General features: G+C 40.1%; 1 protein-coding gene across 1 annotated transcript in view; it reads right to left on the reverse strand.

Annotated features, from left to right (window-relative positions):
* LOC128654611 (high-affinity choline transporter 1) overlaps positions 1 to 26,867 on the reverse strand; it is a 91,287-nt gene that overhangs the window by 53,727 nt on the left and 10,693 nt on the right. Inside the window, exon 3 of the mRNA XM_053708618.1 lies at positions 23,056 to 23,211. Within this exon, the coding sequence (XP_053564593.1) occupies positions 23,056 to 23,211 (156 nt within the window). The remainder of the gene's footprint in view (positions 1 to 23,055; positions 23,212 to 26,867) is intronic.

Below are 26,867 nucleotides of genomic sequence, written 5' to 3' on the forward strand. Positions count from 1 at the left end.
ATAGCTAGGCTAGTGTATTCAGTGTCCACTACAGTCCTGAAGGACTCATCTGATCTCTGCTGTAAGGACAGCACCCCAAAAAGCCCTTTTTAGGGCTAGAACATCAGTCTGCTTTTTTTTTTTCCCCTGTGTAATCTAATTGCAGTTGCCTGCCTGCCAGTGTGTGTGTCAGGCTCACAGCGTATACTGTGCCCACTTGCCCAGTGCCACCACTCATATCTGGTGTAACAGTAGTGTACATTTAAAAAAAAACAACACTTTTTTGACTTTGTTAAATAATAGCAGTCAGTTTCCTTCACACGTGTGCGTTTAAGTGCCTGCCTGCCAGGGCACAGTGTCACCCCAGTGCAACTCATATCTGGTGTAACAGTAGTGTAGATTTAAAAAAAAAAAACACTTTTTTGACTGTGTTAAATAATAGCAGTCAGTTTCCTTCACACTTGTGCGTTTAAGTGCCTGCCTGATGTTTTAAAGTACGTTGTTCGAAACAATTTAGCAATGTTAGGTGATTTATGCCCTTTATGGATTAAAACCAGACTCTGCATCAACTATGTAATTTTCCTTGGGAGTTTTGCCATGGATCCCCCTCCGGCATGCCACAGTCCAGGTGTTATTACCCTTGAAACAACTTTTCCAACACTATTGTGGCCAGAAAGAGTCCCCGTGGGTTTTAAAATTCGCCTGCCTATTGAAGTCTATGGCGGTTCGCCCATTCGTGAACAGTTGTGGAAGTTCGCGTCCGCTGTTCGCGAACGCAAAATTTTAGGTTCACGACATCACTAGTTACAATAACACAAATTCTGAAATATAGAGACCTTATTGGATACAAACCATTCATATATTAAAATCTATATGAAATGAAAATGTGATTATTTAGTTATGTATTAACAATTTTTGCACATTGGTCTATCTAATTATCTTGGGCACTTTTTTGATTTGTCTTTTTTCATTACCATTTTGTTGAAATTTTTTTAAAATGTTTAAACATATGTGTTTTAGATATTAACGTGATGTTAAAAAACAGTAAATACATGCTAGACATGATGTATTCAATGCAAAGAATAGCCTTAGAATAATATAAAGATGTATTTTTACAATTATACGCTAGAATACAATGGGAGCGCTATTTAGCGCTTCCACATTATCTTCTCTAGACGTAGGCTTTTTGGGGGATATTTATCAAAGCATCAACTATATTGCATTCACGGACGTCAATACGCTCGCCTAACATCGCCAAACATTGTGGCCACGAATCTGAATACGATCTCCATATTTATTAAAAAAGCCGTCAAAAACACGTGCACCAAGTACGGGGCGATGAGCATTGGACTGTTGTTAACTAACAGTCATCGATGACGCTGTTATTCGTGTTTTTCCACATTGCCAAAAACTAAGGGGCCTAGTTATCAAGCCGTCTACTTTTCTGGCTTCGCCGGCCCAATACGCCCGCCTAAGCTCGCCTCACATCGCCGCCGCGGACCTGAAAAAATACGCCTAAGTTATCAAATAAAGCTGTCAAAAAGCCGCGGGGCGATGAGCAGCGGACTGTGATAGTTATCACTCATCCGATCTCGCTGCCCTTCGGCTTTTTCCCAGCTTTATTGCTAGCCTGTCACTAAGCACTCACACTAAACTACACTGTTCTATCCCTATAACGGCGCCCCCGGAGCCTCCCGCAACTAAATAAAGTTACTAACCCCTAAACCGCCGCTCCTAGACCCTGCCGCAACTCTTATAAATGTATTAACCCCTAAACCGCCGCTCCTAGACCCTGCCTCAACTCTTATAAATGTATTAACCCCTAAACCGCCGCTCCCGGACACCGCTGCCACCTACAGTATACCTAGTAACCCCTATCCTGCCCCCCCTACACCGTCGCCCTCTATTATAAAGTTATTAACCCCTATCCTGCTGATCCCCCACCTCTCCGCAACTAAATAAATAGTTTAACCCCTAAACCGCCGCTCCCTGAACCCGCCGCAACCTATATTAAACCTATTAACCCCTATCCTGCCCCCCCTACACCGTTGCCACCTATAATAAATTTAATAACCCCTAATCTGCCCCCCCTACACCGTCGCCACCTATAATAAATTTATTAACCCCTAATCTGCCCCCCACTACACCGCCGCCACTGTAATAAAATTATTAACCCCTTAACCTAAGTCTAACCCTAACTCCCCCCTAACTTAAATATTAATTAAATAAATCTAAATAAATTAACTCTTATTAACTAAATGAATCTTATTTAAAACTAAATACTTACCTTTAAAATAAACCCTAATATAGCTACAATATAAATAATAATTATATTGTAGCTATCTTAGGATTTATTTTTATTTTACATGTACCTTTCAATTTATTTTAACCAGGTACAATAGCTATTAAATAGTTATTAACTATTTAATAGTTACCTAGTTAAAATAAAGAGAAATGTACCTGTAAAATAAATCCTAACCTAAGTTACAATTACACCTAACACTACACTATACTTTAATAAATTATTCCTATTTAAAACTAAATACTTACCTGTAAAATAAACCCTAAGATAGCTACAATATAATTAATAATTATATTATAGCTATCTTAGGATTTATATTTATTTTACAGGTAACTTTGTATTTATTTTAGCTAGTTAGAATAGTTATTAAATAGTTATTAACTATTTAATAACTACCTAGCTAAAAGAAATACAAAATTACCTGTAAAATAAATCCTAACTTAAGTTACAATTAAACCTAATACTACACTATCATTAAATTAATTAAATAAACTACCTACAAATAACTACAATTAAATACAATTACATAAACTAACTAAAGTACAAAAAATAAAAAAGCTAAGTTACAAAAAATAAAAAAATAAGTTATAAACATGTTAAAAATATTACAACAATTTTAAGCTAATTACACCTAATCTAAGCCCCCTAATAAAATAACAAACCCCCCCAAAATAAAAAAAATGCCCTACCCTATTCTAAATTAAATAAAGTTCAAAGCTCTTTTACCTTACCAGGGCTATTTGTGGGGGCATGCCCCAAAGAAAACAGCTCTTTTGCCTGTAAAAGAAAAATACAACCCCCCCCCCAACATTAAAACCCACCACCCACATACCCCTAATCTAACCCAAACCCCCCTTACAAAAACCTAACACTAATCCCCTGAAGATCATCCTACCTTGTCTTCACTCAGCCGAGCAGCCATGGAAACGAAGTGGACATCCGGAGCGGAAGAAGTTAATCCTCCAAGCGGCGCTGAAGAAATCTTCCATCCGATGAAGTCATCATCCAGGCGGCGCTGAAGAAAAGTCTTCGATCCGGCTGATGTCATCTTCAAAGAGGCGCTGAAGAGGTCTTCTATCCGGGCGATGTCATCTTCCAAGCCGGGTCTTGAATCTTCCTTCCGCCGACGCGGAACCTCCTTCTTCACCGATGGACTACGACGAATGAAGGCTCCTTTAAGGGACGTCATCCAAGATGGCGTCCCCTCAATTCTGATTGGCTGATAGGATTCTATCAGCCAATCGGAATTAAGGTAGGAAAAATCTGATTGGCTGATGGAATCAGCCAATCAGATTGAGCTCGCATTCTATTGGCTGTTCCGATCAGCCAATAGAATGCGAGCTCAATCTGATTGGCTGATTGGATCAGCCAATCGGATTGAACTTGAATCTGATTGGCTGATTCCATCAGCCAATCAGAATTTTCCTACCTTAATTCCGATTGGCTGATAGAATCCTATCAGCCAATCGGAATTGAGGGGACGCCATCTTGGATGACGTCCCTTAAAGGAGCCGTCATTCGTCGTAGTCCGTCGGTGAAGAAGGAGGTTCCGCGTCGGCGGAAGGAAGATTCAAGACCCGGCTTGGAAGATGACTTCGCCCGGATAGAAGACCTCTTCAGCGCCTCTTTGAAGATGACATCGGCTGGATCAAAGACTTTTCTTCAGCGCCGCCTAGATGATGACTTCATTGGATGGAAGATTTCTTCAGCGCCGCTTGGAGGATTAACTTCTTCCGCTCCGGATGTCCACTTCGGTTCCATCGCTGCTCGGCTGAGTGAAGACAAGGTAGGATGATCTTCAGGGGATTAGTGTTAGGTTTTTGTAAGGGGGGTTTGGGTTAGATTAGGGGTATGTGGGTGGTGGGTTTTAATGTTGGGGGGGGTTGTATTTTTCTTTTACAGGCAAAAGAGCTGTTTTCTTTGGGGCATGCCCCCACAAATGGCCCTTTTAAGGGCTGGTAAGGTAAAAGAGCTTTGAACTTTATTTAATTTAGTATAGGGTAGGGCATTTTTTTATTTTGGGGGGGTTTGTTATTTTATTAGGGGGCTTAGATTAGGTGTAAGTAGCTTAAAATTGTTGTAATATTTTTAACATGTTTGTAACTTATTTTTTTATTTTTTGTAACTTAGCTTTTTTTATTTTTTGTACTTTAGTTAGTTTATGTAATTGTATTTAATTATAGTTATTTGTAGGTAGTTTATTTAATTAATTTAATGATAGTGTAGTATTAGGTTTAATTGAAACTTAAGTTAGGATTTATTTTACAGGTAATTTTGTATTTCTTTTAGCTAGGTAGTTATTAAATAGTTAATAACTATTTAATAACTATTCTAACTAGCTAAAATAAATACAAAGTTACCTGTAAAATAAATATAAATCCTAAGATAGCTATAATATAATTATTAATTATATTGTAGCTATCTTAGGGTTTATTTTACAGGTAAGTATTTAGTTTTAAATAGGATTCATTTAGTTAATAAGAGTTAATTTATTTAGATTTATTTAATAAATGTAGTGGGGGGCAGGATAGGGGTTAATAAATTTATTATAGGTGGCGACGGTGTAGGGGGGGCAGGATAGGGGTTAATACATTTAATATAGGTTGCGGCGGGTTCAGGGAGCAGCGGTTTAGGGGTTAATACATTTATTATAGTTGCGGTGGGCTCCGGGAGCGGCGGTTTAGGGGTTAATATGTATAGAGTAGCTTGCAGTGGGCTCCGGGAGCGGCGGTTTAGGGGGTAATAACTTTATTTAGTTGCGGCGGTGTAGGGGGGGACAGATTAGTGGTGTTTAGACTCGGGGTACATGTTAGGGTGTTAGGTGTAGACAGCTCCCATAGAAATCAATGGGATGTCGGGTAGCAGCGAACTTGTACTTTCGCTATGGTCAGACTCCCATTGATTCCTATGGGATCCGCCGCCTCCAGGGGTGGCGGATTGAAAACCAGGTACGCTGGGCCGTAAAAGTGCCGAGCGTACCTGCTAGTTTTTTGATAACTAGCAAAAGTAGTGAGAATGTGCCGCACTTGTGTGCGGAACATCTGGAGTGACGTAAGAATCGATCTGTGTCGGACTGAGTCCGGCGGATCGAAGCTTACGTCACAAAATTCTACTTTTACCGGTCTCGAGCCTTTGATAACTAAGGCGTATCAGCCTCGCCACAAATACGCTGCGGAATTCCAGCGTATTTGAGGTTGACGGCTTGATAACTAGGCCCCAATATCTGAATTAAAATAAACTAATTTTAAACTATAAATTAACCTACCAATTACATAAACTAAATTACATATTAAAAAACCTAACACTACTTTAATTATTTAAATATACAATTAAACATTTTTACAAAGTCCTAAATTACAAAAAAAACCAAAAAATAACAAACACTAAATTACGAAAAATAACAAACGAAATTATCCAAAATAATTTTTTTTACACCTAATTTAATAGCCCTATCAAAATAAAAAAGCCCCCCCAAAATAAAAAAACCCTAGCCTACAATAAACTACCAATGGCCCTTAAAAGGGCCTTTTGTGGGACATTTCCCCAAAGATATCAGCTCTTTTACCTGTAAAAAAAAAATACAAACACCCCCCAACAGTAAAACCCACCAACCAACCAACCCCCCCAAATAAAAACCCTAACTAAACCTAAGCTACCCATTGCCCTGAAAAGGGCATTTGGATGGGCATTGCCCTTAAAAGTGCATTTAGCTCTTTTACAAGCCCAAACCATAATCTAAAATAAAAACCCACCCAAAAAATTTAAAATAATCCTAACACTAACCTCCGAAGATCCACTTACAGTTCTGAAGTCCCGACATCCATGCAGCGATGTCTTCATCCATCCAGGCGGAAGAAGTCTTCATCCAAGCGGCATCTTCTAACTTCATCCCTGCGGTGCGGAGCTGATCCATCCTGAAGCCATCCGACACGGAGCTCCTCTTCTTATGGTTGCCGCCGTAAATTGAAGCTTCAATGCAAGGGACGCGATTCAAGATGGCGTCCCTTGCATTCCTATTAGCTGATTTGAGTGTTTAATTCAAATCAGCCAATAGGAGGTGAGCTTCTGAAATCCTATTTGCTGTTCAAATCAGCCAGTAGGATGAGAGCTACTAAAATCCCTATTTTATTTGGGGGGGTTGGTTGGGTGGTGGGTTTTCATTTTGGGGGGTGTTTGTATTTTTTTTTTCAGGTAAAAGAGCTGATATCCTTGGGGCAATGCCCCACAAAGGGCCTTTTAAGGGCCATTGGTAGTTTATTGTAGGCTAGGGTTTTTTTTATTTTGGGGGGGGGGGGCTTTTTTATTTTGATAGGGCTATTAGATTAGGTGTAAAAAAAAAAATTTTTGATAATTTCGTTTGTTATTTTTTGGAATTTTGTGTTTGTTATTTTTTGTAACTTAGTGGGTTTTTTTTGTAATTTAGGACTTTGTAATAATGTTTAATTGTATATTTAAATAACTTTAGTAGTGTTAGGTTTTTTAATATGTAATTTAGTTTATTTAATTGGTAGTTTAATTTAATTTTAGTATAATAGTTAGGGTAGGTTAATTTATAGTTTAAAATTAGTTTATTTTAATTCTACAGGTAAGTTTTAATTTATATTAAGATAGGGATCTTGTAATTTTAATATAAAGTTAAGGGGTTGTTAGGTTTAGGGGTTAATAGCTTAATTAAGTTTTTGGCGATGTGGGGGCTGACGGTTTAGGGGTTAATATGCTTAGTTAGTGGTGGTGATGTGGGAGGCCAGAGGTTTAGGGGTTAATAAGTTTATTTAGTGGCGGAGATGTTGAGGAGCGGCGAGATAGGGTTTAATATATTCTATTTGTGTCGGCGATGTTGGGGGCGGCACATTAGGGGTGTTTAGACTTGGGGTTTATATTAGGGTGTTAAGTGTAAACATAACTTTTTTTCAACCATAGAAATCAATGGGGTATGCTTAATTCTCTTGCAGCAACGAATATAAGATTTTGTTGCTTTCCATGTGCTGCTGGCAGCCATTTTACTCACCTCTCTTGCTGACTCTGATGCATATTGTGTGATGCTGCTCATTTCCTGCATTTGCTTTTATGGCCAGACTGGTGTACATCATCCGTGTGAGACAGGATGCAGTCTCAGAATTGTGATGTCATCACTTATTTAAAGGGCCTCTGTTCACTATGCTTTGCCCTTGCGTTGTCTCAGACCTGTTTGTGAGAGCTCCTGTGTATTACCTGGCTGTCTGACGTCCCTCCTGGTTCCTGATCCATGGCTTTTTCCTGACTCTGCTGTTCTCCTTGTTCCTGATTCTGGCTCGTTTGACTACTCGCTTTGGCTCCTGACTCGACTCGTCTGACTACCAGCTCTGGTTTTGATTCCTGGCTTGTTATTTGACTTGCAGACTTTTTATTATTTTTTGCTATTAATAAAGGTTTGATTATTTTTGCACTTCTCGTCCCAGTCTGATTCCTGACACCCTGACATTATGCAAGGGCCATGAATCCTGATGGTGCTAATAATCCACCTTTACCTGCCATAATTTCCAGGATGGATGAACAGGATCACCGCTTGGATCAATTTGCACTAGCCCTGCAAACCCTCCTGACTCGCACTGCACATTTGGACCAAACTGTCCCGCAAGTTATGGCTGCTCCTGTTTGCGCTGCTGCACCTAGTCCTACCAGGAGCATGTCCGGTTCTGCACCTCTACCTCAGCGTTATGGAGGTGATCCTAATCAGTGCAGAGGGTTTTTGAACCAGGTGGGCATTTACTTTGAGATGTTACCTCAGGCGTTTCCCTCTGGCAGAGCTAAGGTGGGATTTCTCATCTCGTTACTCTCTGACACAGCTCTTGCCTGGGCTAATCCCTTGTGGGAAACTAATAAACCTGTGATTTCAAATGACCCTGAATTTGTGGCCTCCTGTCAAAGGGTATTTGATGTTCTGGCTCGTTCCTCTGCTGCTAAATGACTCATGTCCATTCAGCAAGGTACAAGATCTGTTGCTCAGTATGCCATTGAGTTCCGTACGCTTGCCGCAGAGGTAGGTTGGAACAATGAAGCCCTTGTTGCCGCCTTCTTTCATGGGCTCTCTGATGCGATTAAAGACGAAGTTGCTGCCAGAGATTTACCAGAGGATCTCGTGGCATTGGTGTCTTTTTTTATCCTTATTGACATCAGACTAAGTGAGAGGTCCTCTTTTAAGGAGCTCTTGTGGAAGCCTCCTGTTCCGTTGTCTCCTACATGTTCATTCCCACCCATGCCTCCCTCTCCTCCCATGCCTCCTGGTCCTGAGTCACCAGGTACTGCCGATGCAGTTTGGATTCATGCGTCTCTCCGTGGCGGAGAGGGCCTTTAGGAGGAGGGAGGGGCTCTGCCTCTATAGGGGGTTACAGGGCCACCTTTTGAAGTCTTGTCCTACACGGCCGGGAAACGCTCACACCTAAGGTCCTGTCGGGGGCAGACCTTGGGTGGATTATCCTTGTCCCCGGAAACCACTAAAGGAGAAACCTTTGGTCACAGTTGTCTTTTCCTGGATGGACTCCTCCATAGTCACCCAGGCTCTTGTTGACTCCGGTGCTGTTGACTATTTCATTGACAGTGCTTTTGTATGAAAGCACTCCATTCCTGTTTTGCCTTGGTCCATTCCGCTTTCTATTGAGGCCATTGATGGCAGGCCCCTTCAGCCCACACTCGTTACTCACGAAACTGCTCCATTGTCCATGGCTGTTGGGGCTCTCTATTTTGAAACCCTCCAGTTCCAGGTGATAAACTCTCTGCATTTTCTTGTTGTTCTGGGTTATCCCTGGCTCCAAAAGCACAATCCCAGTCTTGACTGGCGCAGGTCTGAAATTTTGTCGTGGTCTTCGCAATATATTTCCACTTGTCTTCTGAAACCAGTTAAAGTCTTGTGCACTTCTTTGGTATCTCAATTGCCAGAGGAGTACTGAGAGTTCCTAGATATTTTTGACAAGGTGCGTGCTGGTACGTTGCCTCCTCACTGGTCTTACGATTGTGCCATAGACCTGCAACCCGGAGCCATTCCGCCTTGGGGCCGGGTTTACCCTCTGTCTGTTGCGGAGAATTGTGCTATGGAGGAGTATGTTGCCGATGCTCTGTCGCGGGGGATCATCCGCAAATCCTGCTCTCCTGCAGGGGCTGGCTTCTTCTTTGTGAAGAAAAAGGGTGACGAGTTAAGACCATGCATCGATTATAGGGGTCTTAATCGTCTTACCATTAAGAATGTTTACCCTATTCCGCTCATTACGGAACTCTTTGACCGCCTCAAGGGAGCTACGGTCTTTTCTAAACTTGATTTGAGAGGAGCCTACAATCTCGTTAGGATCAATGAGGGCCACGAATGGAAAACAGCATTTAACACCAGGAGCGGGCATTATGAAAATCTTGTAATGCCCTTTGGCCTATATAATGCTCCTGAGGTTTTCCAGGAATGTATTAATAAAGTCCTACGAGATATGTTTCAACAGTGTGTTGTGGTGCATTTAGACAACATCCTCATACACTCACCCACACTTGAGGCTCATCGTTCTGATGTCACACGGGTTCTTAAGAGACTACGTGAGAACGGCCTGTTTTGTAAACTCGAGAAATGTGAGTTCCATCAGACTCAAGTAACCTTCCTAGGTTATGTTATCTCTGTTGCAGGGTTCTCCATGGATCCTGACAAGTTATCTGCAGTTCTGCAGTGGCCTCGTCCAGTTGGTCTTCGGTCTATTCAACGTTTTTTGGGGTTCGCCAATCACTATAGAAAGTTTATTAAAAACTTTTCTTCCTTGGTCAAACCTATCACAGACATGACTCATAAAGAGAATGATCCACTCCATTGGTCACCTACTGCCATTAAGGCCTTTGATAGTCTTAAGATTGCCTTTGCTGCCGCTCCAGTTCTGGCTCATCCTAACCCTGTCCTGCCTTTCGTTCTTGAGGTTAAGGCATCTGAGACTGGAGTAAGGTGCCCTCTTGTCTCAACGTACTACGCCAACGGTTCCTTGCATCTGTGTGGTTTCTTCTCTAAGAAATTGTCTCCAGCGGAGTGCAATTATGAAATTGGCGACAGGGAATTACTGGCCATAATGTTGGCACTCAAGGAATGGAAGCATCTTCTCGAGGGTACTAGCATGCCAGTGCTAATTCTTACTGACCACAAGAATTTAACTTATCTATCTGAAGCAAAACGTTTGTCGCCCCGACAGGCCAGATGGGCGCTATTTTTTCTCGGTTTAATTATGTGGTCTCCTACCTGCCTGGTAGTCAGAATGTTAGGGCTGATGCCCTCTCTTGACAATTTTCCACTCTGTCCAAGGAGGAGTCTGTACCTACTCCAGTTATACCTCCTGACCATATTTTGGCTACCATACGTACTAATTTGACTTCTCCCTTGGGGGAGGAGATACTGGCTGCACAAACCAATGCACCTCCTGAGAAACTTAGTGGTAAGTGTTTTGCGCCTGAGAATCTTCGAACTAAACTTTTGCACACTTACGACTATCCTAAAGCCACAGGTCCCCCAGGCAAGAACCAAATGATTTGCTCTTTCACTCGACAATTCTGGTGGCCAGGTCTTCGTAATGATGTTGCTGCGTATGTTGCCTCCTGCTCAGTTTGTGCACAGAATAAGACTCCTCGACGTCTTCCTGTGGGTCTTCTTTAACCTATTGCTAATGGTGAGCATCCTTGGACACATCTTTCCATGAACTTCATTGTCGAGCTTCCTGTTTCCAATGGCAATACTGTTATCCTTATGGTGGTTGACTATTTTTCGAAAATGTCACATTGCATTCCCTAGAAGAAGTTGCCTACCGCTCAGGAGCTTGCTTCAATTTTTGCCCGGGAGGTCTTCAGTTTACTGGGGTAGTCAGTTTGTCTCCAAATGTTGGTGTTCCTTTTGTGTTCAAATGGGGATCCAGCTTTCCTTCTCTTCGGCATATCACCCTCAATCCAATGTGGCTGCGGAATGGTCTAATCAAGCTCTGGAACAGTTCCTCCATTGCTATGTCTCAGATCACCACAATAATTGGTCTGAACTGTTACCTTGGGCAGAGTTTGCTCGTAATAGTGCTATTAATGCTTCCTCCAAGTTATCCCCGTTCATGGCGAATTATGGGTTTCAACCACCCTTGTTAACTGATTCATTCATGTCTCAGGGTATTTCGGCTTTGGAGGAGCATCTCCGGCAACTCTGTTAAACGTGGGTGCAGATTCAGAATTGCCTTCATCAATCTATGCAGCGCCAAAAGTTCCAGGCTGATCGTAGGCATCTGCCCACGCCTTCCTACCAGGTTGGTGAGAGAGTTTGGTTGTCCTCCCGCAACTTGAATCTTCGTGTGCCTTCCAATAAACTGGCTCCCAATTATGTTGGTCCTTTTTGAATACTCTGACAGGTCAATCCTGTGGCCTACGCTCTTGACCTTCCTCCTGCAATGCGCATCTCCAATGTTTTTTATGTCTCCCACTTGAAACCATTGGTTTGTAATCGGTTTACCACTGTGTTGCCTCGTCCCCATCCTATCTTTGTTGACAACCATGAGGAGTGTGAGGTCAGCAACATTATTGACTCTCGTATGTCAAGGGGCCATGTACAGTATTTAGTTCACTGGAGGGGCTACGGTCTGGAGGAGCGTTCATGGGTTCCCTCCTCTGATGTTCATGCTACCACCCTCCTCCGTGCCTTTTATGCCGATTTCCCCAATAAGCCTTTTGTCCTCCCTTGGGGGAGGGGTCATTGAGGGGAGGGTACTGTCAGGGTTTTTCCCTGTTTTGTTTGCCATGTACTGCTAGCAGCCATTTTACTCACCTCTCTTGCTGACTCTGGTGCATACTGTGTGATGCTGCTCATTTCCTGCATTTCCTTTTATGGCCAGACTGGTGTACATCATCCGTGTGAGACAGGATGCAGTCTCAGAATTGTGATATCATCACTTATTTAAATGGCCTCTGTTCAGTATGCTTTGCCCTTGTGTTGTCTCAGACCTGTTTGTGAGAGCTCCTGTGTATTACCTGGCTGTCTGACGTCCCTTCTGGTTCCTGATCCCTGGCTTGTTCCTGACTCTGCTGTTCTCCTTGTTCCTCATTGATTGCGGCTCGTCTAACTACTCGCTTTGGTTCCTGACTCGGCTCTTCTGACTACCAGCTCTGGTTTTGATTCCTGCCTTGTTATTTGACTTGCGGACTTTTTATTATTTTTTGCTATTAATAAAGGTGTGATTATTTTTGCACTTCTCATCTCAGTCTGATTCCTGGCACCCTAACACATACTCCCATTGATTTCTATGGCATCTGTGGCCTCAAGGGTGGCTGTTTGAAAACCCTGTACGCTGCGTCGGAATAGCCGCAAGCGTACCTGTTAAATGTTTGATAAATTGGAAAAAGTGTCAAATACAGTCGAATGTGTATTCGGAACATCTGTAATGACGTAAGCATAGATCTGCGTCGGATTGATATTGCGGGATCGTATTTTACATCACAAATTTCAACATTTGCCGATCTTGATGCTTTGATAACTAGGTTGGATCAACCTCGCAACAATTACGATGCGGAATTCTAGCGTATTTTCGGTTAACGCTTTCATAAATAGGCCCCTTTGTGTGCATTGGGTTGAGCTTATATTATGAGTTGAAAGTAAAAAGTTAGTGAACTAGTGAACACGCTAAAAGGGGAACTTTGAATATCGCAAATGTTTTAATGTAATATTAGTTTTAATTCTCCCATAGACTTCAATAGAGAGCGCAAACTTAAAAAAATAAATAAAAAAACATACTCACACACTAACCCGACCGTGTTTATTCAAGAGCAGTAAATATGACATGAAAATAGAATATTTATTATTCCAATGTTCTTCACGTAGAAGAATATATTATATATAATATATATATATATATATATACAAAATTAGAACATACACCCCTATGTGAAAAACATTGAAATGTGAAATATTTACAGTAAATAAATAAACAATTTGTTAAATATGAAGATTGCATAAATATGATTTTTCAGGTTTTCAGCGACTTGACCGCAAAGGGCTCCAATGCACTTAGATATATATGTGTCTATATACTGTATGTATACATGTGTATTTATGGGCTAGATTACAAATGTATCGCTAACTGTTGCACACAAGTGGAAAGGGGTTTATCATGGCTCTTTGCACGCATCCAAAGTAGCGTGCTTATTACAGGTTGAAAGTAAACATGTTCGCTAGAGCACAATTGAATTTAACGTAAGTTGGGACAGCGCAATTTCAGAGCTCTGGTTAACTGTTACTCTCAACTAAAAAGTTGCACAAAACACATCAAAATAATATCTAAAAGTACACTTACTACATAATAGCACTATTGAATAAAAATTATTTAAAATAAAAGCTTTAAAAAGCTATAAGGGCTCAAAGATAGGAGGTTTCAGGTGTTTGGGAAAAAAAGGCTGCAAAGGGCTTTAACCAAGTGTGCTAAACCAACAAAATGGCTTTAACATAGAGATACATGCATACACATGTCTAAATATATATATATATATATATATATATATATATATATATATAGACAAAATAACTCATTGTGTAGTTCATTAACAAATCTAGACAGGCCCAGAGGTTTGTTTTCCCACAGAAAACCTCTGAATTACATTGTTTCCAATACAGCAAAGGATTCTGGGTAAGATATGCAAATTGAGTACACAATGACACACCTTTTTACTTCAGTCTGCTTTTCAGCAGGTTCCCTTTACACCAAAGTATCGCTGTTCACACAGCTTATAAACTTAGCTAGGATTAGTGCAGTGATTCATAACCATCCCAGGACAGACTGTTTCGTGGTTTTTGCCACTCATCAGCTGGGAGAAGGTTAGAATCACTGCTGGGGGAAGTTGATTCCAGGCAGAATACAACAACGTTTTAAATTAGGGGGAGATAAAAGGCGAGTTTAAAATCCTCCACTACGCACACAATATAGACAAAATAACTCATTGTGTAGTTCATTAACAACTCTAGACAGACCCAGAGGCTTGTTTTCCCACAGAAAACCTCTGAATTACATTGTTTCTAATGCAGCAAAGGATTCTGGGTAAGATATGCAAATTAAGTACACAATGACACACCTTTTTACTTCAGTCTGCTTTTCAGCAGGTTCCCTTTACGCCAAAGGAAGTAAAAAGGTGTGTCATTGTGTACTTAATATTTCTTTAATAAGAAGGAATAATCTATCCTTAGCTACTTCTTTAAAATTGTTATATATCACTTTACTAGGGTCTGCACCAATTCCCTTTATAAAGGGTTTTGAACACTATAACACCAGGTAGTGATATCCTGGTTTGGGACATAACATTTTCTCTCTCACTTTAAATTATATATATATATATATATATATATATATATATATGTGTGTGTGTGTGTGTGTATATACACATATGTATTTATATATGTATTTATATATTTAGAGACATATAAGCACATAAATACATATACAGTATATATATCAGAAGAGAGCCGCACTCCTGAGATAGAACAAAAGCTAGAATAACTTCCATGCCTGTTAATTTTCATTGCAACTCAGGGTGCACACTCTTTTATCACACTATGCCTTTTCACAGAGAAAAAATATCCTGTAGCATGTCAGTCTGACCCTGCCCAATGACAGTCCAGCAAAAAAATACCAGGTAATTCTTCTCTGAACAAAATAAACAACAACCCCAGACAATTGTTTGGGCCTTGTCAGTGAGGTGCAGTTGTATCTCTCTAAGGGCATGTGTGCAAGGAGTCCACGTCTGGTTTCCCCCATTACTCTTGGGAGACCCAAGAGTAATTTGCATAAATATCAGAAGAGAGAGGCCTTGACGTGGTTGCTGAGCTTATCCCATTTGGCCAAATGAAGTAACTAACCCTTCCATTTTTGCTTTTAATCTTAGCTGGGAGCTTGTAAGTGAGTGCTGGACTTTCTCTGTGTGTTGTATTAATTTGTTTTATAATTTTCCATATGGTTCTTGCACCCAGACCTGTCTGGGGTTAACTGCCTGTGACTCTGGGGAGAGCACAGTTTCCTGTAAGTGCCAGTGAGCACCCAGGGCTGAGCATGTTGCAGGGTCATGGATGTGTACCCAGTCCAGTCTGAGAGTGCAGTCCCCTTCTGTAATTTGTATATATATATATGCATTGGAGACCTTTGCAGTCAAGTAGCTGAAAACAGGAAAAAAACATATTTATGCAATAAACATATTAATAAAGTATTAATCTTAGTACGTAATGTAAATATTCCATATTCCAATGTTCTTCACATAGGGGAATATGTTCTAAGTATTTTTAAACAGATACTCCTATATATATCTGTATATATCTCCTCCCATGCTAGACTGCAGGACTTCTCTCGTGCGGCACCAACCCTCTGGAACGCACTTCCTCGAGCTGTTAGACTTTCCCCCAACCTCTTCTCCTTTAAACGCTCCCTAAAGACATTCTTGTTCAGGCAAGCCTATCACCAAATCATTAACTAATGAATTTCACTTGCCTAATAGTTGCCCTCATCTAACTCCACACTAACATCATTCCCACCTTTGCAGTCCCCACCTCCTGTTTCTCACCCTCCTACCCATTTAGATTGTAAGTTCCCATGGGAATAGGGCCCCCAATTCCCCCTGTATTTATTTGTTAAATTTTGTCTGGTGTCTCATATTGTACTGTCCGTTTATCTTTGTTACCCATGTACAGTGCTGCGGAATCTGTTGGCGCTTTATAAATAAAGAATAATAATAATAATATCTATACCTATATATTATATTCCTCTATATATATATAGGTATAGATATATATTTTAACAAAAAGTCAGATATACAGTACAGTATATAGAAATATGTATTTAAGAATAAATAGAACATATTCTGCTTTGTGAAGAACATTCATATTTCATTTTGGGTTAGCGCACTTGGTTAAAGTCCATTGTAGCCCTTTTTTTCTAATAACTGTGACCTCATATCTTTGAGCCCGTATTTTTTATGTTTTTGTGCACTCTTTAGTCACGTGTAACAGTCAACCAGAGCTCTGAAGTTGAACTAGATTGCGCTCAAGCGAATACGTTTACTTTTAACTCGTAAAAAAGAGATGCAAAATAACCCTTATCACTTGCGCGCTATACTTAGCGCTCCACTCATAATCTAGCCCTATATTAGTTGTTTAAATATTGAAAATATAATTATAAAGTTTCATATCTATAAAGTAACGGGTGTCGCCATGTTTAAACTAATTTTCTATTTATCTCTGCTTGTGCAAACAAGGCTGTGTGGAATCCCTCTTAGATTATCCTATGTTCTACACAGCCTTATTTGGACCGTCTCTTTTATTTCCTGTTTTATATCTTTCTCTAATTGTCCTCAACAAGGGATACAGATAAGGGACAACTTAATTAAAAAAAAAAATTGCACCGAACGCAACATAAATACATTATAATAAACTATTACACTCACACTTTCTGATTAAAATATTTCATATAAAAATGTAAATTTTGATAAGGGTTCAAATGTATATGGTATACAATAAGGTATTTGAGGGCTATAATGTATAAGAAACACATATATACAAATGTATATTATATATATACAGGTGGCCCTCGTTTTACAACGGTTCAATTTACACCGTTTCAGAATAACAACCTTTTTTTCCAGTCATGTGACTGCTATTGAAAAGCATTGAGAAGCAGTGCATTTATTAAAATAGCCAGTAGGTGAGCTGTCCGCTTGTGTTGCAGCAAAGCCACGCAAGCTAAAATTATTCAGTTTAACCAGACCTGAGCTATCGAGCAGATTTCAAAGGAACAAGATCTTCCTGTCTATAAATCAGTCCATATTGGAATGCATAGAAAGAACTGTTTGCAGAAAAATGCAAGTGAAGTCTGTGTTGTGTGATTATTTTATTAGTTTTATAATGCTGTTTAGGAAATCTTTTTGTTCATTTAACTTAGTTTAATTATATATTCTGTGTTGTGTGATTATTTTATTAGGTTTATAATGCTGTTTAGCATTTAAAGTCTTCATTTCAAAGCTTTAAAAATAATGTATTAGGTGTTACTTATGACAATTTTGAGAGGGGCCTGGAACCTATCTCCCTCACTTCCCATTGACTTACATTATAAACTCGGTTTCAATTTACAACGGTTTCGATTTACAACCATTCCTTCTGGAACCTAACCCTGTCGTAAACTGAGGGCTACCTGTATATATATATATATATAAGTATTTATATGGCAGGTATTCGCTGTGTTTTATAAAATCTTTTTATTCAATTTCAGAGCTGTATATCCGGGTTGCTATGGCAACCGGCGGACCTGCGCACTGAGCTCTGCAGGACGCCGGCGGCACTTCCGGTAGTACGTGGTGATGGGGGAGGGTAATGTATAAATGTTTGCTGCTTATTTGAGTTGTTGTAATGGTCTGAGGACGGGGCTAACCACCCCGAAACGTCACGTTGGTTAAATAAATATTATTACTTGTTTAAGACCCGGCGAGTGCGCTCCTATTTTCTGGAATTTGTATGCAATTTGATTGAATGCACCCCGGGCAGCTTTAAACTTAAAAAGTGCGTGCAGTGCCCTATGGACATTGAATAATAATATTTTTTTTGGCACTATAGCACCCTTACTATTGATTCTATATCAGACTCTAGACCATCATTTTTTCACTTACACTGGTGTGTGCACTAAAGACTGTGGGGATAATTACCGGATATACAGATATGGAACAAGTAATGCCAATTACTATGGAAGACACAGAGGATGATATCCCTGGGGCTACTGTTTTCAATTACACACAAGATGATGCAGATCGCATCAGATTCGCAGCATTGCCAGCAAGAGATTTAAAAGTCTCAACTGAACATCTTTATACCAAATGGCTTAAATTGAAAAAGAAATGCACCGACCTCTCTCTACATGGGAGTTTCCTTTCAGAATATCATCGCAAGATGTACATACCCAGAGGATTCAGGGTTAAAAATGTACCCACTATAGGGAGAAACAACACTGCCTTTTGTGCCAAATGGTGCAGTATATTAAATAAATGCTCATTGGACTTGATCCTCTTAGTAATAGAGGAAGTCAGGGCACTGATGGAGACAGCTAAAACAGAAGTGGCCAAATTTGAAGAGACCAATAGGGCAATTCTGGAATCTGATAAAGATAATGATTGGCTAAGCAAATTAGAAAACCAACTACAACAATACCAACATGAACTAACCACTTTTAAGAACAAGAAATGGGACATAGTTACATCAGACTACAAAGAGAAGAGGGTATACCGCTGGCTACTGAGCCCAGAAGAAAGAAGAGGTATGAATGAGATACAGATTAGGAGACCAAGATATTATAAACCCAGAAATCTAACAACAGTAGATTCATCTGGCAACAGTTCTGAATCAGATGGGGCAAGTGCACCTAATATTGAGTTAATTCACAACAGCCAAGGTGTCACTATTCGCTCAAAAAACTTGAGGGGCACAGACCACATATCAGGAGGGGGGGGATCAAGAGGAAGAGGAAGACCCCCCAGACAACGACGATTTTAAAAGAGGACATAGTCCTAAATCTAAGTTCACATGTATTAACACCCATGGAGGCTCAGGTGTTAAATAAGGGTTTGTCCTTCATCCCCACTGAACTCAATGATCCTTTTACAACATATTTGGATATACAAAAATTTGAACGCACGCTCCAACTACGGGAACATTTTGGTACCAATTCTTCAGAAATACCTAGGTTTCGGCCTAAAGGTAAATATGATCCGCACAGCTCTAACCCGAGTATAAAAACCTACAGCCGCCTATTAGCAAACCAAGTAAGTAAAGGATGCATAGCGGCGCAAGATGTCTGCAGAAACAATCTGACGAAGATAGAAAGGAAAGCCTTACAGGATTTGAAGTCAAATCACTCCATCATCTTCCGCGAAGCAGATAAGGGTGGGGAGGTAGTACTCCTGGATTATACATATTATCAACAGGAGATTATGTCCCAACTTCAGGATAAAAATACCTATAGACAGCTACCTGGGGATCCAATTTGGACGTTTAAAAAACAAGTGGATGCATCACTACACAATGCCCTAACAGGCGGACAGATTGATGATAAATTGCTGACCTATCTTACAGTACAGTTCCCGAGGACACCAGTGTTTTATACACTACCCAAGGTGCATAAACATGCCACTCGACCACCTGGGAGACCAATAGTGTCAGCAATCGGATCCCTACTACAGCCAATTGCAGTATATTTAGATTCTATTCTGCAACCCATCGTCCATAACATGCCATCATTCTTATTGGACTCTATTTCCTTAATTAAGGAACTAAAGGATATTAAAGGATTGAAGGGAACTGAGTACCTAGTTACGCTTGATGTGGTGAGCCTCTATACGGTGATACCACACCAACAAGGTATAGAGGCTATACGTAATCACCTGTATAGATATCCTTATGTAGGTCCTAATATGGATTGGCTATTGGAACTGTTGGAATTTTGTCTTAGAATGAACTACTTTCGTTTTGAGAACAGGTATTTCTTGCAACTGCTTGGGACGGCGATGGGGTCAAGTGTGGCCCCATCGTACGCCAACTTATATATGGCTGAGTTCGAACAACACCAAACAGAACTATTCCAGGATACTAGGATACGATTTTTTCGTCGTTATATTGACGATCTGTTCTTGATCTGGGAAGGCACAGAAAATGAACTTTCTGAATGGTTCCAACAATTGAACCAGGTTCTACCAAATCTCCAATTTAAAATGGAGCATAATCAAACCTCAGTGGATTTCCTGGATTTACGCATTGCAGTCCAGGGGGATGGGTTGGGTACTACCCTCTTTCAAAAGACCACGGATAGAAATTCATTATTACAAGCTTCAAGCTGCCACCCAGCTGGCCTAAAGCGAGCGCTACCGATATCACAATTTAAAAGGGTAGTTCGCAACAATAGTGATCCCAATAAGGCCAAAGAACAACTATTAGAGATGAAAGAAAGATTTCTACAAAGAGGGTACCGACAAGCCCACATTGATCAACACCTTGCAAAATTCTGGGATATGAAGCAAGATGAGGCCCTATGTACAAGAAAACCCCTGGAGACGAAGAATCGTTTGACCTATTTAACTACATACACTGCAGACAAAAAGGGAATACCTGGAGTTGTGAGAGATCGATGGGATATAGTGACGAGTGATCAAACATTGCCATTCACCACCATGGAACCACCAAGAGTGACCTACAGACGAGCAAGATCACTAAGGGACTCCCTAGTTAAAGTTGATCCGGTGGACAGTTATAAGAAGACTACTTGGCTGCAATCATCAAAAGTGGGCTGTTATAGATGCCTTGGTTGCACTACGTGTAGTGGACTGAGTAATACCAAGACATTTACACATCCCCATACTAACAGAAAGTACACAATTAAATATAGAGTAACGTGTACCACTGAGTATATTATTTATCTCTTACATTGCCCATGTGGCCTCTTTTATGTGGGTAAGACGGTAGACACCCTCCGCATACGTATGGCCAACCATCGCTCTGCCATTAGATTGGCAATCCGAGAGAAAGAATCTGAGCAGCCAGTTGCCAGGCATTTTGCAATGAGTGGCCATACTGTTAGTGATTTGAGGTATGTGATCATTGATCACGTACCTAAACTCAGTAGGGGTGGTGATAGAGCCAATCTTCTGTTGCAATCCAGGTGGATTTACAACTTGGGGACTCTATCCCCCAAGGGGTTAAACACACAATTGGATTGGCATTGTTTCTTGTAAGATGACCTAGTTATAATCATGTCTTTGGCTTATAAGCCAAAGGTTATAGATACATTTTTAGTGACACTTTACTATTGTCTTAGCCCTAATATAGTACCACATTAAAGGTTTATTGCTTAAGGGAATTGCTATATATGGGGAGTTTGCTATAGAGCTGTCACAATTAGCTACATCAATAGCTCATATATGATTCTACTAGGCTATTAAGCATTGCTATTGCACACATTGATGATTTGAGGTTACGTTGGGTTGAATGCCATTACAACGGTTGCCTTGACAACCGGGTACATGTTTACATGGTGGCGTATATTAATAACACTAACAGTTAGCCACACATAGATTACTAAATACTCTTATAGTATGATAAACAATATAAGTATTTATATGGCAGGTATTCGCTGTGTTTTATAAAATCTTTTTATTCAATTTCAGAGCTGTATATCCGTGTTGCTATGGCAACCGGCGGACCTGCGCACTGAGCTCTGCAGGACGCCGGCGGCACTTCCGGTAGTACGTGGTGATGGTGGAGGGTAATGTATAAATGTTTGCTGCTTATTTGAGTTGTTGTAATGGTCTGAGGACGGGGCTAACCACCCCGAAACGTCACGTTGTTTAAATAAATATTATTACTTGTTTAAGACCCGGCAAGTGCGCTCCTATTTTCTGGAATTTATATATATATATATATATATATATATATATATATATATACACATATGTATACACTTTCAAGACCTTTCCACTCAAATACATTTGAACATGAAAAATATTTTGTAATCAATTTTAATATCTTAACCCCTTAATGATCAAGGACGTGCAGGGTACGTCCTACAAAAAGAGGAGGTTAATGACCAAGGATGTATCCTGCACATCCTCAGGGTTTTCAAGCGCTGGAAGCGATCGTGATCGCTTCTAGCCGCTTTTATGGTATTGCAGTGATGCCTTGATATTGAGGCATCCTGCAATATCCTTTTTTTAGCTACCGATGCAGAGAGAGCCACTCTGTGGCCCTCTCTGCATCGGCCAGCGATGGTGCCGATCGTTAGTGGGTGGGAGCCATAGCAGGGAGGCGGGTGGGTGGCCCATCGCTGGAGGCAGTTCCAGATCCTGTTCCTGAAGTGTGCTCGAGTGTGCGGGAGCGTGCGCGCATGTGTGCGGGAGCACATGCTACATTATGTACGAGACTGAAGACTCCAATGTATGGGAAGGAGGGAGAGGGGGGGAATAAATGTTGGGAAAGAGATCTGGGAGGGGGATGGGGGAGAGTATTGAGGTGGGGCAGCTACACTATAGAAAAATTGGCATTTATTAATAAAAAAAAACATTTTTTTGCAAAGATGGAGGCAAATAGGTAGAAGGGGGAGGGTTAGAGAGCTGTTTGGGGGGATCAGGGAGGTTGGGGGCTAAGGGGGGATCCAACACTGCAGAATGAATATAAAAAAAAAATATATTAAAAAAAAAAAGCCTTTTATTTTAGTATTGGCAGACTTTCTGCTAGTACTTAAGATGGCGGTGACAATTTTGAGGTGGGGGAGGGAAGAGAGCTGTTTGAGGGGGTCAGGGAGGGATCAGGGGGTGGGAGGCTGATCTCTACACTAAAGCTAAAATTAACCCTACAAGCTACCTAATTAACCCCTTAACTGTTGGGCATAATACAAGTGTGGTGCACAGCGGCATTTAGCAGCCTTCTAATTCAAAAGCCATATATGTCTGCTATTCCTGAACAAAGGGGATCCCAGAGAAGCATTTACAACCATTTGTGCCATAATTGCACAATCTGTTTGTAAATAATTTCAGTAAGAAACCTAAAGTTTGTGAAAAGGTTAACGCTTTTTTTTTTTTTTAAATCACATTTGGCAGTGAAATGGTGGCATGAAATATACCAAAATGGGCCTAGGTCAATACTTTGGTTTGTCTATTAAAATATATATATATGAATGAAAGTAAAATATATCATTTGAAAAGTAAATAAGTTGAAATCATTTTTTTAAAATGTCACCTGTTGTACTTACCTAAAGAAGCAAGAATTGATGCAAACCAAAATATATCACCAAGTAACGGAGGGATAAACAAGATACTTCCCATCGTATTTCCAAAGGCTTCCTGGAGGGGATCCATCATCGTCACATAATTTTTAGACCTCATCGGCTTCACAAAAAATAGTCCACCTACAAAGTTACAAAGGTTGGGTTTTAATGTTTAGATAGATGCATGATATAAAGAAGTCATAGTTTAACTTTTGATCAATAGTGCTATGAAAAATACAGTTTTTCAATTATAAGAACTATAAGAACTAGTGAAAGCAGCAAACGTTGCGGAGAGCAGGCTCACATATGCAAGTCTACCCCGCAAGAGCTCAAAAGCGGCAAACGCTGCTTAGTACATTGAGCCCATTGTCTATTTGTCAGCTCAAAAATATACACTTGAGTTTTTTGGATTGATATTTGTGTACAGTGTATTGTTTTAATAACAAGATAACATTTAAAAGTAACTTTTATGTTCAGAAACCATCATAATATGTGTTAAACAATATTAATGCCATTTGAATGTGGGAATGATGGGTATTCTGGGCAAGTTTGCTAAATGCTTCTTTTTTTTTTTTACTACTGTAAAAGTAATTATTTTTATTTATTTTTTTAATCATTGAGAATAAAGCGTTTCTTGATTTTGCTAGATCTTCATTCAAAAAGAAAAGTGTGGGAAATTATTTTCCCAAAGTAAAAGTGTCTAAAGCTCAAATTTTCTTTAGTGGTATTTTAATAATTCTCAAACTGTAAATCGTGTAAGAGCAAATTTATGAGATTTTCTAGTGACATTTTTTTCTTTTCTTTATTAAAAAAATGAATAAATAAAAACAAAAGAATTCCAACCTTGTAATATTTCAGTATTTCTGATTTTACAACAACCCATGCCAAATATCTTGATCAGCATTAAACAAGAAGAAATGTTAAACATTAATATTTCGTTCACAATGACGTGATTGCCAGAAGAAAACACAGAGAAAAAGGCAAAGGTACTATGATAGTATGACATAAAAACAGCTTTCTAGATGGTGCAGGTGTGAGTTCTGTTTTCTCTTGTTTGTCTTAAATCTAATTTTCTGTGCGAGACATTGCATATGTGACTATTAAATACATATATATATATATATATATATATATTATAGGACCACCGCCTAATGAAGGACTGTGCAAGAGAGATGAAGAGAGATTTAAGAAATATATGCCATATATTAAAAATGGCACCATTGACTATTTCAATGTGCCAAAAATAACACATTTATTCCAAATCATCTTGTAATATTCTCAAAGATAGCCAGGTTTGCAATATATTAAATACCTTTAGTGGGTAGATTTATGTAGGGTCAAGCGGACATGATTTGCTGCAGCGATCTCGCTAAATGCCGACAGCATACGCTATTGGCATTTAACATTGCACAAGCATTTCTAGTGAAATATTGGCCGCTCGTAAGAGGTGTCAATCATCCCGATAGTATCCTATTGGGAGGACCAGAAACGATTGTGGTCGGAAGTGCAAAATTTTGCCAAAAATCTGTTGAAAAGTATCAAGAAAATAGATTGTGATTACTGAGAACAGAAGTGTTCAATAATAAGGCCCCTATTTAAGAAAGTCTGGCGGACCTCGCTGAATACGGCAAGCAATACGCTCGCCGTATTCAGCATTGCACCAGCAGCTCACAATGGGCCGCCAGCAGGGGGGTGTCAATCAACCCGATCGTACTCGATCGGGTTGATTTCCGGCGATGTCTGTCCGCCTGCTCAGAGCAGACGGACAGGTTATGGAGCAGCGATCTTTGTGACCGCTGCTTCATAACTGCTGGCAGAAACACGGGGCATCAAGCTCCATTCGGAGTTGATAGATAGGCCCCTAAGTATAGGGCATTTTTTGACTTGCCGATCACATGTTTTTGGGTCTGAACAACAGTGATTGTAATTGGCTCAAACTCAAAAAGGGTCTTTCTGATAATCCAGTGAAGTGCTGCACTGAAACCTTTGCACTATCAGCATTACTTACCGGGTACAAGAGATGAAACGAAACTGCACACTGCCGGAGACTTCCTACAATGACTGCACACTGCCGTAGACTTCCTACAATGACTGCAAACTGCCGGAGACTTCACAGACTACAATGACTGCACACTGCCGGAGACTTCACAGACTACAATGACTGTACACTGCCGGAGACTTCACAGACTACAATGACTGCACACTGGTACGCCTGAAATATCAGACGTCTGGGAACTTGAGAAAGGATTTTGAGTTCCTTCCCTCTACAGTGAGAGCGGCGCAATGCGCATGTGCAAAAACACAGGAACGTGGAATAACGAGAATTAGCCGAGTTAGAGCTGGACACTGAACAACCTGAGGATCATGATGACGAAATATGGGAGGGGGCAGGTGGGCATTTTAAACAGCAAGTAAGAAACAAGTAAGCAGTAATGCTTATAAATGATTTAGGCTAATAAATTAGGCTACAGTGCAAATTAAAAATCGTTAGCAACTTTATAGGAATTACCTATTTGAAAATTTGGGTTGACTGTCCCTTTAAGTACTGATTCCATTGATGATGAATCACAGGAAGATAGGGATAATTACCCAGTTGAGTTTTTACATGAATTGGCTCCTTCTGGAATGCCAGTTCATAAACTCAATCTTAAAATAGGTAGTATTATTATGCTTTTGTGTAATCTTAACACCAAAAGAGGTCTTTGTAATGACACCAGAAAGCTTTGCGTCAAAATGTAATTATTGCACAAGTATTAACAGGTACAGCTGAAGGGCAAAATGTTTTCATTCCTCGAATAGATTTAGCCCCAAGTAATACTGAACTTCATAAAAACACAGTTTAGTACAGCTCACCTCAAATAGATAATATTTATATTTGTAGTGCAACCTAGAGGTAAATATAGCGCTTGTGAGGTAATAAAGTGGTGCACCACAAAACAGAGCATGCAGTCCTTTAAATGAAGTCTGTTAAAAGGCAGCAATAAATGCAGTCAAGCAGCCGGTTGTTAAATCAGTGGAATGATGGTCATGAGTATAGCAAGTTTAGTATTAACAGCAGATGCAGTATCACAGCATATAGAGCGACCATGAGAGCGGAGTGAAACGCGCACAGGGACGCGTTGGTCTTTCACAACCGCACCTCTTTGGGGAAACCCCCTCCTTTCTTCCAGTGGACGATCCTCTAAGCTGAACTGATGTTGGCTGTTTACTTCACGTTTTTATGTGGATAAGTATTGTCTTAATCTCAGCAACATCTGACACGCCGCTCGATGCGGTTGAACTGTGTTTGTGCATAAGCATTCATAGCACCTTGTTCATGGAACATTCATATCATATTTGTGGTTCAGTGTTTTTCTAACTTGCTTTGAGGATAACTGGTTGAGCCCGAATGGCTTGTTATTTCGCTTGATGAATGTGATTGTGAGCTACAGCCTTGAATGGGATGATACCAGCAATTTATGAACTATATGCTGTGATACTGCATCTGCTGTTAATACTAAACTTGCTATACTCATGACATCATTCCACTGCTTTAACAACCGGCTGCTTGACTGCATTTATTGCTGCCTTTTCACAGACTTCATTTAAAGGACTGCATGCTCTGTTTTGTGGTGCACCACTTTATTACCTCACAAGCGCTTTTGAATTTTTTGGGGGATCCCCTCAGTATGTGTGCGTATGTGTATGGTTGTATGAATGGGACAACTTTTTATTATTATGTACATTTGATATATCTTGATATTATAAAGCAATTTTTGCACGCATTCCAAGTTGTTTTGTTTCTTATTTTTTGATTG

The sequence above is a fragment of the Bombina bombina genome, chromosome 3 (genome assembly GCF_027579735.1).
Source record: "Bombina bombina isolate aBomBom1 chromosome 3, aBomBom1.pri, whole genome shotgun sequence".
Classification (NCBI taxonomy): domain Eukaryota; kingdom Metazoa; phylum Chordata; class Amphibia; order Anura; family Bombinatoridae; genus Bombina; species Bombina bombina.